Source organism: Alosa alosa, chromosome 24, assembly GCF_017589495.1.
Source record: "Alosa alosa isolate M-15738 ecotype Scorff River chromosome 24, AALO_Geno_1.1, whole genome shotgun sequence".
In the NCBI taxonomy this organism is placed as follows: Eukaryota; Metazoa; Chordata; class Actinopteri; order Clupeiformes; family Clupeidae; genus Alosa; species Alosa alosa.
In genome coordinates, this window is record NC_063212.1 from 7,094,843 (window position 1) to 7,112,571 (window position 17,729).

Here is a 17,729-nt window from a genome sequence, read left to right on the forward strand (position 1 = left end):
ACTTAATCTCTATTACAGTCTTTCAGTTGTTTTCAATTCTCTTTTGATTGAACATTAGAATACATAAAAGAATACAAATTACAAAGATATTCACATGCCCTTTTTGACCCCAGGAAGAATGGCTGGGACTTAAGCCCCAGCTAATGGGGATCCTATAAACTATAAACAATAAACTTGAACAAACTTGGGATCAAAAATGGGGGTGTGCGGTTTCTAAAAGATGGCTGGTGGCAACTGTCAATTAAAGTGTCTTACCGGTAAGAACTGTTCTGTCCGAAACTCAAAATCATCCACGGGTAAGAAGGCATTAAGGTCAAAGTGTAAATGAAACAGGAATTTCCTCTGGGAGTAGGAGTCTAAAAATCATATCTGTGCATTTCCTAGCTGATTCTGCCTGACCATGTGTTGCAGAGGGCACCTATTTACATGGCGCATGATAAAGCTGAAAATGCTATCTGCTTCTTCACAGACTTAAATTGCAAAAGTTTTACTGAAAGTGCCAACATTTGATACTTCTGCATGCCAACTTTCTGTGAAGGGATTTAAGTAAATAATTCCTCATACTTTACTTTTCCCTTCACTGCCAAGATAGTGGCTTGTTTATGTTAGTGGTTCAGATAACTGGGGGAAACAAAATATCACCTTTTGAAATGAAATCAAACACTTCTGAACTAGCTTAGTCTAGACCAGGGGTGGGCAAACTGCGGCCCGCGGGCCGGATCCGGCCCGCCAAGCACTTTCATCCGGCCTGCCAAGCATTTCATTTGGTTATCAGGCTGCTCGCTATTTTTCTCCTGCGATAGAGACGACGTTGGTTAGCTTTACTGCAAACTGCTTTTCACTCTCCTTAGAGAACGTTTACAATGTCAATGTCAAAACATCATGTTAAATAGAGATAACATCATGTTAAACTAAGTTAACTCTTAGTTATCTCCTTTTCAGCAGATCTAACGTGAACATTATGCGATCCATTTAATTGGGAACGCGTCTGCACTCACGAGAGGGAGAGAAGAGCCGCAGGTTCCAGCTGGCTTGTCATTGTTGATAATTGATATCTCCTTCTTATAAGAAACTTTTAAAAGGAAATCATGAAGGCAACAGTAGTTCCCACTACTGACCATTTAAAAACTGTGAGAGGGCCCAGCCATAGGTACAGCACTAGCTATAGCGGAGCAGGCAGAAGATCATTGAGAAATAAACGTGAATTAAAGCGACTGTATTAAAGCGACAGTGCACAATTTATACATTTGTTAAACAGCATAAAATTAGCAGTATTTTTAAACAATTCATATTTTAAAACAAATACTTTTCATACTAAATTATAGGTTATAAGAAATTTATTTTTTTATGTGTGTGTTGTGGTTGTGGTGGTGGTGGTGGTGGTGGTGTTGGGGGTGGTTGTTGTGCGGCCCGCCGGCAAAACCCAATGTGACCCTTGAGCCAAAAAGTTTGCCCACCCCTGGTCTAGACTAAGCTTTTTGCAATTACAATTATAAACAAAGAGGCTAAGCGACAACAGATAGCCTTTCAGTTGCTTGAAAATAGAACAGATGCATTTTCTTTCAGATGTTACAAAAGGGAAGACTTTGTCCTGTTTTATAGAACTTCAAAAACAGTTTTTGGAAAAACAATTATGGCTGCTTTCCAAAGAACCCCTTGTGAGCTTAGAATACAGAAAATAAACATTTAAAAAGGATATTCAGCTTGAGAGTTGTGGCTGTTTCAATCCGTACCTGTGAAGAGAGAAAAAAAAGAATGAACAGTGCATCACAATAGACACAACCAGGCCTGGAATTTCATAATTTTAGGGGCAAGACCACTTGGCCTTCAGCTGGGTATATTTGCCTGGGGGCACAAAGGCCACACGTCAGGGCACCAAGGCCAAGGTTACCGATACAGTAAGCTACATTAAAAATGATCAAAGTTGTTTTTAGCCTATTCACAGCAGTAGACCTGCATCACTTTATGAAACATTACAAAAACATGAAACATGACATTACATAGGACTGTAAATCATCTGATCTTAATATTTAGACATCAAGCTATATTTAACATTTATTTTCTATTTGGCCTTTTACGAAATCATGTATTGAACAATTTAAACACATTGTGAAACAAAGCCCAAAGTTGGATACATGCATGTAGAAATTTGCTTCAAATTCAAAACCCGGATTACTTCGAAAAGGTTAACTGTACATGGGAATGCATTACTCCTTTGTGTTCTGTAAGGACTGCTGTTTATTCTGATATATGGTTTGTCATGTGTTAATGGAAAAGTTTGTGAAGTATTCCACCGAGATGAAAGGGTAGTAATGATGCACGGTCCACCGATACTACAAAAGAATCGCGATACCCGGAAATTAAAAATGTCACAATACCTAATTTTATTAGTATCGATACTTTTAAGAATGGCCGTGTTCTTTTGAAGTAACAAGCGTGTGCAAGGCATGCTAGTGCTTCCCCTAGCCTGCGTGTCTTTTCTCCTCACACACGTTAGCAGTCATGCCATAAACAGCAAGACATGGCTGCTAGTTTAAGTGATGCTGTGGCTGCACAGCAGCAACACATAATAGTCTAATATCAAGTTGATTTGCTCACTTACATCTCTCAAGTTTGTGTTGCTAATCTACCTAGGCTATGGGAATTATGTTTACTTCTACATCTGGAGAGAGCTCCTTGCTAACTAACCCGTTTGTGTATAGAGCTCACTAAATTACACTAATCTCTTTTATGATCCCAGGAAGATTTTCTTCGGCTTGTTTGTTTTTTGAACATGTCTTTTATCTAATGACACAGAAAGCGTAACAAATTGCATCCACATGTCCTTGTTATGCACTATATACAACTATTTTTCACTAGCCTAAAACCGTGAGACTGAAGGCTAAGCGACAGGCACTCAATTACACACACCACCAATGCGCACTCAACTAGACCTACACACCACATTAAAATATGCCTAGGTGTAATAGTTTTAAATCAGTGTTCAAATGACTAAATATTTTTAGCTACTAGTAATTATGCAATTATAAAATACTATATTATAAAAACATTATTAGCAAAATATATATACTTTTATATGAATTCCAAAATATATAAAATAGAAACATGACAAAAGCAAATCATTTTCCGTGTGTGTTTGTGTGTGTGTGTGTGTGTGTGGCGGGTCGAGCAAAATCTAGGATGGCCACTGGTGTGAATGATCACACTATATTCAATATTACTGATGACAAGGCGGTGGGGGCCTCCAAATCAAATCATTTTTTTTTTTATTTGTTGTCTTGAAATCGCAATTCTTGACTTGGTATTGGTATTGAAACAATCATTTTGGTATTGTGACAACACTAATGGTTAGAGAGATGGGCGCAGAACTATATTTAGAATAATATGCTTAAATTAAAGTTCCTTTTCTCACGAACCGTTTACCACAGCAACAAGCGGCTAACATTGTTTAAAAGCTGAGAAAAAGTTCTTCCATGTGATCCATGTGATGTCTGTTGGAGATTTAGAGTTGAGTTTTTGTGGAGCTTTGTAGAGATAATTGAATCGGTATCTGATCATTTACTGTTAGACAGCTATTCTCCACCATGACAGAACAACAGAAAATGTTTCAGCTCAAGGCAAACACATATTATGGCAGACAGAATAATGTGTGGCAAAACCAGAATACTACACTAGAGTCTATGCGTCATCATAGCATCACTGATGTGGTGCGGTGTTTTTTCTAGGGATGTCACAATAACAGACATTTAGACTCTGTCTCAAATCGCGTACTTCTGCACTTACAATTCCTAATTTGAGTGCATGAGGGTGTTCACACTGAAAATTCCAACGACACGAAGGGCGCTGCAAGTTCCCGGATGGTGCACTCATAACGGTCAAAAAGCTGAGTGTGCAACGCTGGACACTTTTCGCCCTTAACGGACGCCATCTTGGCCAAATAGCAGAAGGGGAGGGAGCGTTTTCAAACTCGTGGTAATCGCGGTTGAGAAAGCTGAAGCAGCAGCAGTGGAAAACAGACTTTACAGAGGTACAAGCAAGTTATAACATAAACGGTTCATGTTTTGACACAGTATGACCATGTCACTGTCGAATTGAGGACGCCAATAAAGTTATATTAAAATGTTTGCGATCGTCATTTCCGTTAAGTGCACGGAGTTGGTGTTTGATATGAGACAATACTATTTTGTTAAAATTTGCGCACTCCGCCAGTAAGCACACAGTGCACATAGGGTACTACACGAAAGTGTACTGACGTAAGTACACCAATTGAGACAGACTCTTTGTAGTCAATACCAATAGCCTACTAGTACTAGTGAAATCATCAATGCCACAGTAAAATCCCATGGTTTTATACCTGGTTTGTCAATAAATGTAATTTTAGTATGAAAATTTGTCAAATGATTTCTCCACAGGATTGATCATTGAGCACATCTCTCCTCTGAACTAGCATTCAGCAAAAACATGAAGATGGATACAGCACACCTAAGATGAACCAAAGAACAAACTCCCTGGAAGATCAAATCTAGAATATCAAACACTACAGTAGACAGCATTGGAGTTCTCAACCTTGTTACAAACTCTCTAACTTCTGCCTCCAGGGGCCTGATGTGGGTCTGGCAGTTTCACCTTCTCTACCACTGTGTAAATAATGAGCTGCCTCCTCTGGTTCTTGGGTCTTGCTCCATTTATCAGCTGAACACAACCCAGCCCTCCCTGCTGAACGGCTCCCATTATTTGTTGGAGCGGAGACGGACTCCTTTCACAGGGAATGCACTTCCTCCCCAACTGAACTCTCTTGTAGATAAATAGATAGATAGAGATTGATACTTTATTGATCCCCAGGAGAAATTCAAGGTCTCAGTAGCATACAGACAACACACACACATTCACTAACAGCAGAAAAAGTAATTAAAAGTATATAATATAAAAACACAACTAAGCAATAAGGACAGTAGAAGATAAAGAATATACTAAATATACTAAAATACAAATTATAATAACTAACACTTAATCTAAATCAATTCTAAAAACAGTATCCACATAGTGGTGATTAATCAATCAAGAGGCGCTTGCAATGACTGAGGCAGGGACTGAGCCTGTGATTCTCTGTGCATAGTAAGGTAAGGTAAGGTGCTCTGTGTGAGAGAGTGTCATGGTGATAGTGCAATGGTGATAGTGGTCATGGTGATAGTGCAAATGAGTAAGTCCAACAGTGCAACAGTGCAAGAATAAAGTCTATATATCTATATATATATATATAACTATTTTAAGAAAAGGTATAGGTGTGGCCACAGTTCGGCTATGGCATGGAGGGAGGGGTTATGCATTTGTGCTAATGTGCTAATATAGCACGCAAACAGTGAGGCAGAAAGACAGTGGTAGAAAGTGGCTAGTGGACAGACAGTATCCAAACATGGAGAGTGTGGAGAGGCAGACAGACTATGCAGAGAAGTCTATCATTGAACAGTTCAATGGCCCTGGGGACAAATTACTTCCTCAGTCTGTCTGTTGTGCAAGGCAGTGAGCAAAGTCTCCAGCTGATCAGGCTCTTCTAATAGTGCTGTGGAGTGGGTGACACTCATTGTCCAAGATGTTGATCAGTTTGTTCAGGGTCCTTTTGTCAGATATTGAAGTGATGCACTCCAGTTCAGCTCCCACTACAGAGCCAGCTTTCCTTACCAGCCTGTCAATTCGCCCCGCATCCTTCTTCTTTGTGCTTCCTCCCCAACATACCACTGCATAGAAGAGGACGCTGGCAACAACAGACTGGTAAAACATCCGGAGGAGCTTGCTGCACACATTGAAGGACCGCAGCCTCCTCAGGAAGTATAGCCTGCTCTGCCCTTTCTTGTAGAGTGCATCAGTGTTGGCTGACCAGTCCAGTTTATTGTCCAGGTGGAGACCCAGATACTTGTAGGTGCTTACCACCTCCACATTGACCCCATCAATGGGGACTGGTAGCAGAGTGGGCTTAGACCTGCGGAAATCCACCACCATCTCCTCACCATTGTTGATCCTTCAACCCAGAGATGTGGCATGGGTGCCAATATGTCCATTTAGAGGTGCAATAAATGTTTGACATGTTTGATCAACCCTTACCAAGGACGGCTTATAGCCACCATCACCAAACAAGGTGTTGAGGGCAATGTGTGTTTGATCTCGCTGCTCTAACATTTGTGTCTCTTATCTAAACACAGACTGAAAACAGATCTGTGAGTGACAGCCAAAAACAGCAAACTATGGAGGGCTTTATGCTTTTATCTATGCTTTCAATCTATCCGGTGTCAACACTGAAATGTCAAACACAGCGAGCAGTACATGTGCTAAACTGCGTGCCCAGCATTAATGTGTAACCCCTTGAATGTGAGCTGCTTCAGAGAATTCATTCAACTGGTCTAAAGTATAAGTAAGTATAAGTATATATACTCTTTTGATCCCGTGAGGGAAATTTGGTCTCTGTGTGCTGAGTGTGTTTCACTAATTCACAGATTGGGATAAATGCAGTGACCACACAGTGAGGTGAAGCACACACTAATCCCGACGCTGAAAAGAGACCAGTCCAATCCTATTGATTGACATCCAGAAGACCTTCAGCATTACTTTCCAAGAATTAACTGTGGAAACCATTTGAAGTGTCACTCTACAGCCCACAATCAACAGGACCATTCAACTGACCTTTTGGCTCACATGAGAGTATGCTTTGAAAAGAAGAGAGTGTGATTGTACCACCGTGGATGAACTTGACTGGCCTGCACAGAGTCCTGACCTCAACCCTATAGAACTCCTTTGGAATAAATTAGAGCGGAGACTGAGAGTCAGGCCTTCTTGTCCAACATCAGTGTGTGACCTCACAAATGCGCTTCTGGAAGAATGGTCAAAAATTCCCCAAAATACACTCCTATCTATCTAAAAATGGCTTAGGAATACACTATACAGAATTCAGGACCTGTTTCATGGACCGGTCATCGGGGAGTTAAATTTCATCTTAAAAGCAAACATTGAAGTTCACATAATGGTAACTGCAAAATGCATCTGTGATGACCCAGGTGGGTCCTGGCGCCCTGCTGTTTTGGCGTGCCTGTGCCTTCTCTCCCTCTCTCTCCTATGCTCTCTCGTGCCATTTCATTGAGCAGGTGATGGTGGTCAAGTGCCTGATTGACAGGGGTATAAGACTCCTGCGACAACGACAATAGGGGCCGCTTCCTCCTCCCGGTATTTGGTCTTTGGCTCTCTTTGTTGTTTATCTGTTAAACCCCTAGACTGACTCTGCATGACATTTTTGGTTTCTTTCCTTATACTGACTTGCACCACACCACATTATCATTATTATCTAGTCTGTGTTCACATTACCCTTATTATTTAATAAATTCACTTGATTATTTTGAAATCTGCGTGTGGCCTCCCCCGTTTATGTCACATGCTGGCTCAACGCATGAAACATCAACGTGGAGGCCACACGCAGATTTCAAATTAATCAAGTGAATTTATCAATAATACCTTCAATAGGTAGGCCCGAGCTTTGTGCTTTGCGTTTTGGCTTACGTAAAAGCACGGTGAAAGGGGCGTGATCATCATTAGAGGGCCTTCTCATCCATCAGCAGTGCACCGAACACAGAAAAATCAATAACCCCCCCCAATCGGCTAATTCCACCAAAGGCTCTCAATGCGGCCACTTTTTTCCGATGGAGCGTTAACTGTGTTGTAACGGCGTCTTCGGTTATATTCTGCTGAAACGACCTGTACATGCAAAGACCCTATTCTAACGTGATCTAATGTAGTGGCATGCTTCCTGTAATCGCATGCTTTAATGACTGCCAGCTGGGAACGGAAGTGACAAACAAGGTAAAACTTGAATCTTGAGTAAGTGTGGCCGAACACACTCATGACAAATGGAGGTAGAGTGGAAGAGCTAGCATGTCTGTTTTGGGTTCAATTTGACAACCGCTACGGGATAACTTGCAACCTAGTGAGGAGTGTAATCAATGCGGTCCAAATATGCGATTCCTGACCAAAAATATCTCTCAGGACCAAAAATGGATTTAACATTAATTTGCCAGAGGGTTGGGTTCCCTATACGGTTTTCTGTTAAGGGAAACTGTTCTAGGGTCAGTAAAGAACAGTGACAACTGTGAGATGTCTGGGCGAAGAGGGCAACAAGGCTTCACGTTTGTGAGCACTGCTGGGAGAGGGCAGGGTGGATGTCAGGTGGACGCAACTTCATCATCCCCCAGCATTTAGCCTCTGAGAATCACACCACCCTCACAGGACAGACTCTGGCTTCCTCTCCCTGACAGGAGTGGGTGGAGAGGAACACATACATGTAGTATTATGTCGAGTGATGAAATGTGAAAGACATTGCTAAAAGACAACAAACCAGAATATGGTGTGCATGAAAACCTTGTCAATGATCATGATTAAAGTTCTGTCCCTTTAAAGGGCATGTCAATTTTCTACAACAATAAGAAAAAAAGATGTAGGAACACTCAGATTCTTTCCACAGCTGTGGAATGTGATATTTTTGTTCCTTTTTGACCTCTTCAGGAGAGCTGACAGCTCTTGGCTGCTGTGGAGTGTTCAAGGTTAAATCAATTGCAGCCATGAAAAACATCCAACATCCAAAACTGATCAACACACATATGTACACACACACACACACACACAAGCACAGAAGCATGTGTGCGCACACTCACACAAATAGGCACACACACACACACAGAAGCATGCATGCGCACACTCACACAAATAGGCACACACACAAACATTTAGAGCAAATCATCTCTGTCAGTCTGTTTTTATGTGTGTGTGTGTGTGTGTGTGTGTGTGTGTGTTTTGCATATCTCATGGACCGTTCATCCGTTCAACTTCACACTTTGTGAATGAATTACTAAGGACCCAAGTGAGCACAGTGTCGAGTGATAAGTTAATCATGTTTGAAATTGTGCCCCTTGAATACAAAGTGACGTACCTTTTCTACAGCAATAAGTGGGATTTTTAATGCATGGGGTGCATTTTCCCCTCTTCAGGAGAGTTGACAGCACTCGACTGCTGTGGAGGTTTCTTCTCTAATCAGATTTAAAGGTGATGCTGGAGATAATGGGGTTATATTGCTACTGGGTTCTTATGCGTGCAGACCCTTTCCTCAAAAAACGCCACAAAGCCTGCCGTCAGTCAACTCAACAATAGCACATCCAGAGAGCCCTCTTCCCCCAGGCTACCCATAAGCCTCCTCCACAAACACAGCCGACCACACACTCTACTGCACCAGACATGGCTGCATATGATAAAAAAATAAATAAATAAAAACTCTGCAGAAACACCCAGCTATCATCGCATCTCATCGCCATGTCCTCCCTCATATAGGCTTTCAATTAGCATAATCATCTAAGTAGTGATCCCGATGCTTAGCCTGTGTAATTATAACTTAGCAGTTCATCTTGTACGTGCTTCAGTTTTCAACTGTTTCCCAACCTTCATCCCGGGCTGAATATAAACCACAAGATCTGCACTTAGTGAATCAGCACGTTACGATAAAGAAGGATTTATGCAAGTGTCAAAATTGTTATTATTGGGCAAACGGATATTCAGTGTCGGAGTGAAGATGTAAGGATCAGAATATAACAGAAGATGCCGTTACGTAGGTTACACTCCAACGGAAAACAAACGAGCGCACTGAGAGCCTTTCGTGCAAGTAGCCTATTTGCACTGCGCGTCGTCATGACGAATGGCTACTCCAACAAACTCCACTCCAGTACAGCTATACTTTTGCTTTGAGTAAACTGAGTGCCCAAGAGCACTGTTGTCCATCATTTAGAACAGCGTGTGTGGTTCAATACAACACGATCATATAATGGTCTTCAAACATTTAATTTCTTCAGAAATGCAGCTCAGGGGAGTGGAGACAACGCAACATATCCACCCTGATATGACGGACCAATAAAACAAATCAGTACCATATGCAGACCCCCCGACTGCAAAACGCATTCAAAATTGACAATAAATGACAAAAACGTCTGATTAATTCATCTGAAAACTGGGCCGCCAAGTCGCATGACTGAGGCACCCTAATTGGAGTGGGCAGAATTGATTCAAAGGAATGAGTGATCGGCGGTGGCCGCTGATCAATACCTAAGGAAGATCGATGGCTTGGGGCATACATGACTCCTGTTGTCACATGTGTGGAATCTAGAACCTCTGAGGACAAAACGCCACCGTACAAATGGTGATCACGACAGCCAGCAGGTCGCTTGTGGACACCTCAAGGATGGAGGTTTTATTTGTGACATGCCATTCGCTCAATGTACAAAAGGCTCTCAGTGCGCTGGTTTGCTTCAGGTGGAGCCAGGTGTGCTTGAACCTGCCGCTGTTGTTATGTAATGTAATTAGTGTCTACACGGACCGAATATAACAGAGGATGCCATTACAACACAGCTAACGCTCCACCGGTAACAAACAAGCGCACTGAGAACCTTTTGTGCATTGAGGGAATTGTCAGTGTGTCCACAACACTTTTCTTTCCAAGCATTCTGCCCTGCAGGAGACTAACCAGAGAGAAACTAAATAAAGACCAAGAGCACCACATCAATGTAAACAACTATAACATCAGATGAAGTAGTGTTGAAGTGTGAAGTGTTGAAGCATTTGAAGAAAACTAGAACAAACTTAAATCTCGGTAAACCTGCTGCTCTTTTAAAATCTTGCTCAGCTTCCTCTGAATCTTCCTTCAGAGAAAAGACAGAGCGTATTTAGATGTGAACATGCAATACTGAGGATGTACTTCCTCCTCTATATGCACTCAGTTGTAGTCTTGTGCATGTAATACTCTTTTTAGCACATAAACAGCCACGCACACACTGGCAGATCTGACTAGCTGCTCGTCCTCGTCTTGTTACCTCTGTTTGCCTCAGCAGAGATGGGCGATTCTTTCAAAATTCCTTGATACTGATGGAGCTAATTGGTCACAGGTGAATAACAACAAGCAAGCACCGCTCAGAGGCAGAGAAAAATGATTCAGCCACAAACATACACACAGACACACACACAGACAGACACAACACACACACACAAAAGACACAAACACGCACCCAGGCACGCAAGTGCGCACACACACACTTCTATTACGGTACCTGACTCAAATTGATTTAGATTGACACCTGTCGACCTGTACGTTATTGAAAAGAGGCGCTTTTTAGTTATTGTGTGGGTGAGATGAAAGAACAGACAACAGAGAGAGTCTGACGGGATGCAATAGCGCGACAGGCTAGCAAATAACTAGCAACCGTTATGCTGAGGAGCTAATCAGAATTCATCCAAACCAGCTGAGTCCAGAAGGCCACTGCGACTCGCCATCTGTCTGGCTTCTAAATCTCACCATTTGGCATTGGACCTGTGCCAAACATTGGCAAATACCACTACTCCAAACAGGGGGTTGGTGAGATATAGTGAGATGTGGAAAATGTCCTGACCCGAAACTCACAAGACACACGAGAAACAAAGTGGCTATGCAGCAGACAAGTGTTTTGATGCATTCCGGAACACAGAGAGTGGTTATCATCATCACGAAAACCATTTCCACTTCCATTCCCTGTTGTGCGAGCTCATTTATAAAAACAAAATGACAACAAATCCTGTCATAGTTTAGACAAGATCACATCACCACACAACCTCCTGAGGAATGCATGGAAAAACATGTCTGCACCACCACACAAATAACACCACATCTCCCTAAAACATACTGGTATCTAAGAGTGTGATACAAAAAAAATCAGTGTGCTTTTCAAACACTAGCTCAAAACAATAAGCTCTGACAATGCATTAGTCACATGAGAAACATTTTCTTTATCTTTTTTTCCCTGACTTGTAATCTTCCATAAAAGCTCTTATCTTGTGCCAGATATAACCCTCGATACATTAAAAATGCAATCTACATAAGAGCCTTCTAACAGAGATAAACTGCAGCAGTGCTGCACAATGCATAGTGGGGGCCCAAACATTGATTTTTCTTGGCATCATTGATAATAATAACAGAAAGATAAAAAAAAGGAAGATTCCACCTACCACGAGATCAGGGTCTTGCATGAGGTTGAGAATTACTTCATACAGCACCGGCCGCAAGTCTGATTTGAACTTCACAGAGATCCATTGCCCTATAAGCCATATCACTCTCCTCCGTATCAGTTTATACCTAAGCACAAAACCAGACAATCGATCAGCATTAACCAATACTGACAAATGGCAATAAACAGTAGCACATTATTCTTCCAAAGCAATTACATGATTGTTGTGAAAAACAGGGAAGGCTTCCTTACACTCCACACCACACAATGTTTAATACACAAACCGGGCCTCACAATGTCATAACACTTCATTCAGATTTTCATGGATCCAGTGGTATTGTTTAGAAAATCATGTCATGATGGAGAACAACTGGCTTTTACAGGTATTTGCACACACATGCTGCTTGTAGGAGGAGAAATGCTCCTGCCTTCAAAACATAAATAAATAAAATCACACATGGGGGTTCTCTCTCTCTCTCTCTCTCTGTGTGTGTGTGTGTGTGTGTGTGTGTGTGTGTGTGTGTGTGTGTGTGTGTGTGTGTGTGTGTGTGTGTGTGTGTGTGTGTGTGTTGTGTGTGTGTGTGTGTGTGTGTTGATGTTTTTTTAGAGCAGCCATCCAGGAATCAAAAGGGAAGCTGGATTGGCCCAGCTGTACTGCACAGGCACTTCCCTCTGTTCTCCCTGGCATAATCAACCTGTCCCCTTTCATCTAACTCTTTTGAGGGCACACTCAAGACTTTTCACTTCTAAGACTGTTAATCAGTTCAAAACACTTGGACTTACAATGGTTGTAACCTTCAGTATTGGTTGACTGACATCAGCTTGGCAATTTATTATGACCGACATTGCACCCAGGTGGTTATACGGCGTTTGTCGCTTTTCCCTCCTACATTTTAACCCCTAATTTCTGGTTAAATAATAAATCAAATCAAATACTAACTAACACTTCAACTTGGTATGTTTGCAGCCCCACGCTGCTGTATGGTTTGTGTCCCTAGATGTGCTCTCCTTGAAGTGAGGTAGGGTCACAGCAATATTGGGGGGCAACAGCTTGAAAACAGTTTGGCCAAAAATGAAGATATTTTCATGGCAAACTGGCATCCAGGAAGCATGTTATCCTAGCTAAATAATTTGTGGAGTGGCCTGATGACTGCTGTTTGTGGCTAAATTTAAACATATTATTATAATAGTGCACACCGCTGTTCTGTTAGAAATGTTGATACTTGTAGGCGTGTGTATACCGCTGTGCTGCTATGAATGTTGATACTTGTGGGCGTGTTTGTAGGATGCACTCCTAATGTAGCATTACATTCAGACATATTCTTTTCCCCAGAGAAAACTTGGGTGAGAAGAATTCTCCCTAAAGTTTGATATTTGTTTTTGATAGACAACCTGAGAAGAATGTCAATGAAATGAAACAATGATCGTTGCCATGGCAATCGGTACCTGTTGTGGCTCACTTGCAGCTCGGCCAGTAACTGGTTCTTGAACCAGACATCAAATTCCACGCTGTCAAACAGCTCGTAGGCTGCCAGCCCCACTGCATTGTAGACTGCAACAAACAAGTGTCATTTGGACAGTGAACCTACTGACAAATCACTGCACGAAATCTGTGCAAGACACTGAAATGTGAAAGTCACTCAATTATCTTCAGCTTGGTCGGTCACAAGTCTTGTCAACATGGGAACAGACTGAGCTGAAGCATTTCACATGCATTGCATGAGACTCTCCACAAAGAAAAATCCACATGCACTAGGGTCTTTCATTTCACTCTGATTTGAATGCACTCAGAACAAACTGCTCAAAACTCTGAGAGTAGAGGGGGGGGAGACCGTACCAGCATCCTTCATTAGCAGCTGAACAGGTTCTTCCACATTCGTGGGGCCTGAAAGGAATTCATCAAACATGATTAATATAGCCATAGAAGTCACCAGTGGTTGAATGCAAATTACACACAGCATGCAATATCTTTGATCTCAGCGCTTTTCAGAGATGCCTAAAATCACAGTAAACAACAGCAAATGAGTGTCTTTTGAATTGGACTTTGATCACACAAACAGTTTTTTTTTTTTTTTTTTTTTAACAGTGGCCTCCTAGTGTGGTTTTTATTCACTTTAATCCAAAACACTGCAGCATCTAATGCACCAAAAGCATGTGTCACTATTGTTGTTCAGTGTAACAGGGGCACATATGCCTGAACGGAGAGCACTATTTAACTGGCAGGCCACCCAGATACACCCACATTCTAATCATGATCTGAGTCCTGAATGTGCCTAATTAGGGACATTCAACATCTTGATACTGCACTAATTAAACTCCACAAATGAGAATTGATACTTTAAGCCCTGAACACCTACAGTATCATGGAAGAATGGGCTGCTTCAAGCACCTAATCAAAGAGGCCTTAAATAGCTCAGCTATTTGTCAGGTAGTTATCAAATTTAACCTAGGTTTTGTCACAGGGTTTTTAGCACAAAATGATTCATGTCAGTCAACAGTACTTTGAGCACATCGGTCACCTCCCAAGCTATTTATTCCACTATCTGTCACCCGTCAAAATGCCCACAATCCGCTTGTCTCCTAAGAAGAATGCCTTACATGTACTCTGACCTTGAGCTCACAGGCGCATCAATCAGCTACTATCAGTTACCGCACACACACACACGTATGCTCATTCTCTCTCTCTCACACACACACACACACACACACACATGCACATTCTCTCTCTCTCTCACACACACACATTTAAATTCTTTATTTGGATTATAAGATAAGCATACATCTTGGCATAATCCAAATTTGATAGAAAGGTGTACAACAGCAGCCAATATCCCAGTCCATTATGCACATTAGGGGTAAAGGTGGCACCTATGCCTCCATATGTAGAGGCTACCAATTACTGCTGATACAGAGCAATATCACACACACACACACGCTCTCTCTCAGACACACACACACATTCTCTCACACACACACAAAATCGAGCATGCAGATTTGGTTAAGAATCAAAGTAGTTCAGAAGAAAAACTGTGAATATATAAATGATACATTCCCATGCACACTTGCTGGTGTTGGTGCAAATGAACACTCGTTAGTGCCAGAATCTCAAATACAAATGCAATGACAAAAAAGATGTGAGGAAACACTAAGGAAGCACTGGCTTCTTTGAGCATTTGCAATTACATTATGATGAGTAGTCATTGTAATGCTATGATCTATACTACAAGTCTTTGAAATATGGTCCAAATGACTGCACCAATACAGTTAAAACTCCTCATATCTATAAGCTATGAATTAAATATACATCAACCTACTACAATAATTAAAAGCCTACTAATTTCCATAATTACTCAAGAGCATGAGAAGATAACAGTCCAACACATGTTGCACTCTATGGGACATATTAAAATAACTCCATGAAATGATATGGAAAAAACAGATTACCAAGAAATGAATAGATTGAAGTAGCCGATAGCCAAAAACTGTGTATAGTGGACAACTGTACAGTCTGTGTCACAGAGTTCTCGCTATCACTATGCAGCACTGGTTAAAACTTATATTCTGCAATGCTAATCTCTGAACTTTCAGGAAAGTAGGTCGTGTGAGCTATGCCTTTTCCATGTTTCATTAGTGTCTGAACCGTGACTGGGACTGTCTGCCACTGGCGTGTGAAATTACAGAGAGGAATTAGCGTGCGGGGCGCGAGGGGCCAGAGCTGCCGTCAAACTCACCCTGCAGATTCTGCACCATCTCCAGGAGCACAGGGGTTAATGTCTGGCTGTAGTTGTGGAAAATGTCCAGGAACAACACCTCAGTGCAGGGCTACAGTACGGGAAGAAAGAAAGAAAGAAAGAAAGAAAGAAAGAAAGAAAGAGAAAGAGAGAGAGAGAGAACAGAGAGAGAGAGAGAGAGAGAGAGAGAGAGAGAGAGAGAACGCCAGGAGTTGAGAGAGAGATAACAATCCCTGCTCAGGCATCCTTAACACACACACACACGGATCATCATCAACAACAATCAATATGATCACACATCACCTCACACCAACTACCACATACCAGTAAGACCCACAAACCAACATTGTTACAACTGGAAACATAAACACACAACACACAGGTGCCATTAGATTGGAGCAGACACCAAGCTGACAGAGGAGCGTGCTCTCCATCACTTCCTCAGTAGGGGATCGATGGGAGCATCGAGCGGCAGGGTCAGATTGAGCCCTGCTCCCTGACAGATGTCAGTGGGGTCGAGGGACCTGTCACTGGCAGACTGACAAGCGACCAAACACGGGGGGAGGTCGAACGTTACCTCAACACCGGGGCCACCCGGCCCTTTATCCACTCAAGCTGGACCCTGTGTCCAGGAAGCTCGATCCTCATCAAATTACATGAGGTGTGTTACCGGTGGCATCTACCACGGCATTGATCCACACAGCAGTAAAGGGATAGTGAGTAAAATAAAAATTTGAATCCGCAGGGGAGAAAAACAGCTAAAAAGAACCACCCTTGGAAATAAAAACAGGACTTCTCCATTAACACAACAAGACATTACACCTATGGGGATATTCCAGGACAGATTTTTATTCCAGCCATTCTTTCCACCCACCTACCCCAACCCAGAAGAAGTTCAATGTACAAGAAGTACAAAATGAATTATCCAACTACAGAAACAACTCCCACAGCTAAATATCAGCTCACCCCAGCAGACTGAGTGTGCCATGTCATTACTGCTTATACAGCTGCCTGACCACAGACATCCATTACCAGGATCATTCTGAGTAATCTTGACTTAACCCAAGTTGATGTGATGGATGGAAAAACTCATAAGACTAGCGAGAGCCTACCAAATTACTAGCCATTACAGATAATAAAGCTAAACATTTGACTGTAGGAGACTCTCCCTGGTCAGGTTGATGCATGAGAAACACAGATGGATTGGTAGTCCTTTACCATGTACAATGACAATGATGTAAACATGGGGCACGTTCAATATAGAATGGGAGGCATCATTTTGCGGCAGTCTTACATACTGTACCCTTACAGTTATGGTCCTATTCAGCACATATTAGTAGGGACCAACTGACATACCCCACTGGCAATTCTATAAATACTGTATTATTATCAGGTGAAGCCAGTCTCCATCAATATTTATTTAAACAAGTCCTCAATACAAATGATTATAAATGAACAAATTACACAATATCAAAGTATTAGGTTTTCCAATAACTGTGTAGCCAAAATGTAGAAATGTCACATAATGTATCACTGCTTCATATCATAGCAAAGAAACTAAGCCAGGAGCATTTGCATATGAATGAGTAAGCGGAATAGTCTCTTAATGGCTACCTTTTCCGAATAAAATAAATGACCAAATTTGGCTGAAGCCATCATAATGAAGTACAGCATTAACCTTGGCGCGTCTAGACCACAAATAACCTGATAAACACGACAGTGTTATTAGAGACAATTATTATGATCATAATTAACATTTACTACTCAACAGCCTAGCTCATAATGTTCTCCTATTTTCACACCCATTTGGCCTTAGACCTGGGTCAGACAGTTTATTGGCTTTTCCTAAGTGGATGCCATTCTTGGCAGCTTTTGTTAGCTGGAGAACAGAACCGTCGTTGCTTTGGTTACAGGAGAGACTTCAATGTGTCCTCAAATTTTGTCT

The 17,729-nt window shown here is 41.8% G+C and overlaps 1 protein-coding gene across 1 annotated transcript in view; it reads right to left on the reverse strand.

The window, feature by feature from the left end:
• ipo11 (importin 11) overlaps positions 1-17,729 on the reverse strand; it is an 86,016-nt gene that overhangs the window by 37,000 nt on the left and 31,287 nt on the right. Inside the window, exons 13-18 of the mRNA XM_048236410.1 lie at positions 15,785-15,875; positions 13,891-13,938; positions 13,500-13,605; positions 12,055-12,181; positions 1,700-1,733; positions 256-296 (exon numbers count right to left, since the gene is read on the reverse strand). Coding sequence (XP_048092367.1) covers positions 256-296; positions 1,700-1,733; positions 12,055-12,181; positions 13,500-13,605; positions 13,891-13,938; positions 15,785-15,875 — 447 coding nt within the window. The remainder of the gene's footprint in view (positions 1-255; positions 297-1,699; positions 1,734-12,054; positions 12,182-13,499; positions 13,606-13,890; positions 13,939-15,784; positions 15,876-17,729) is intronic.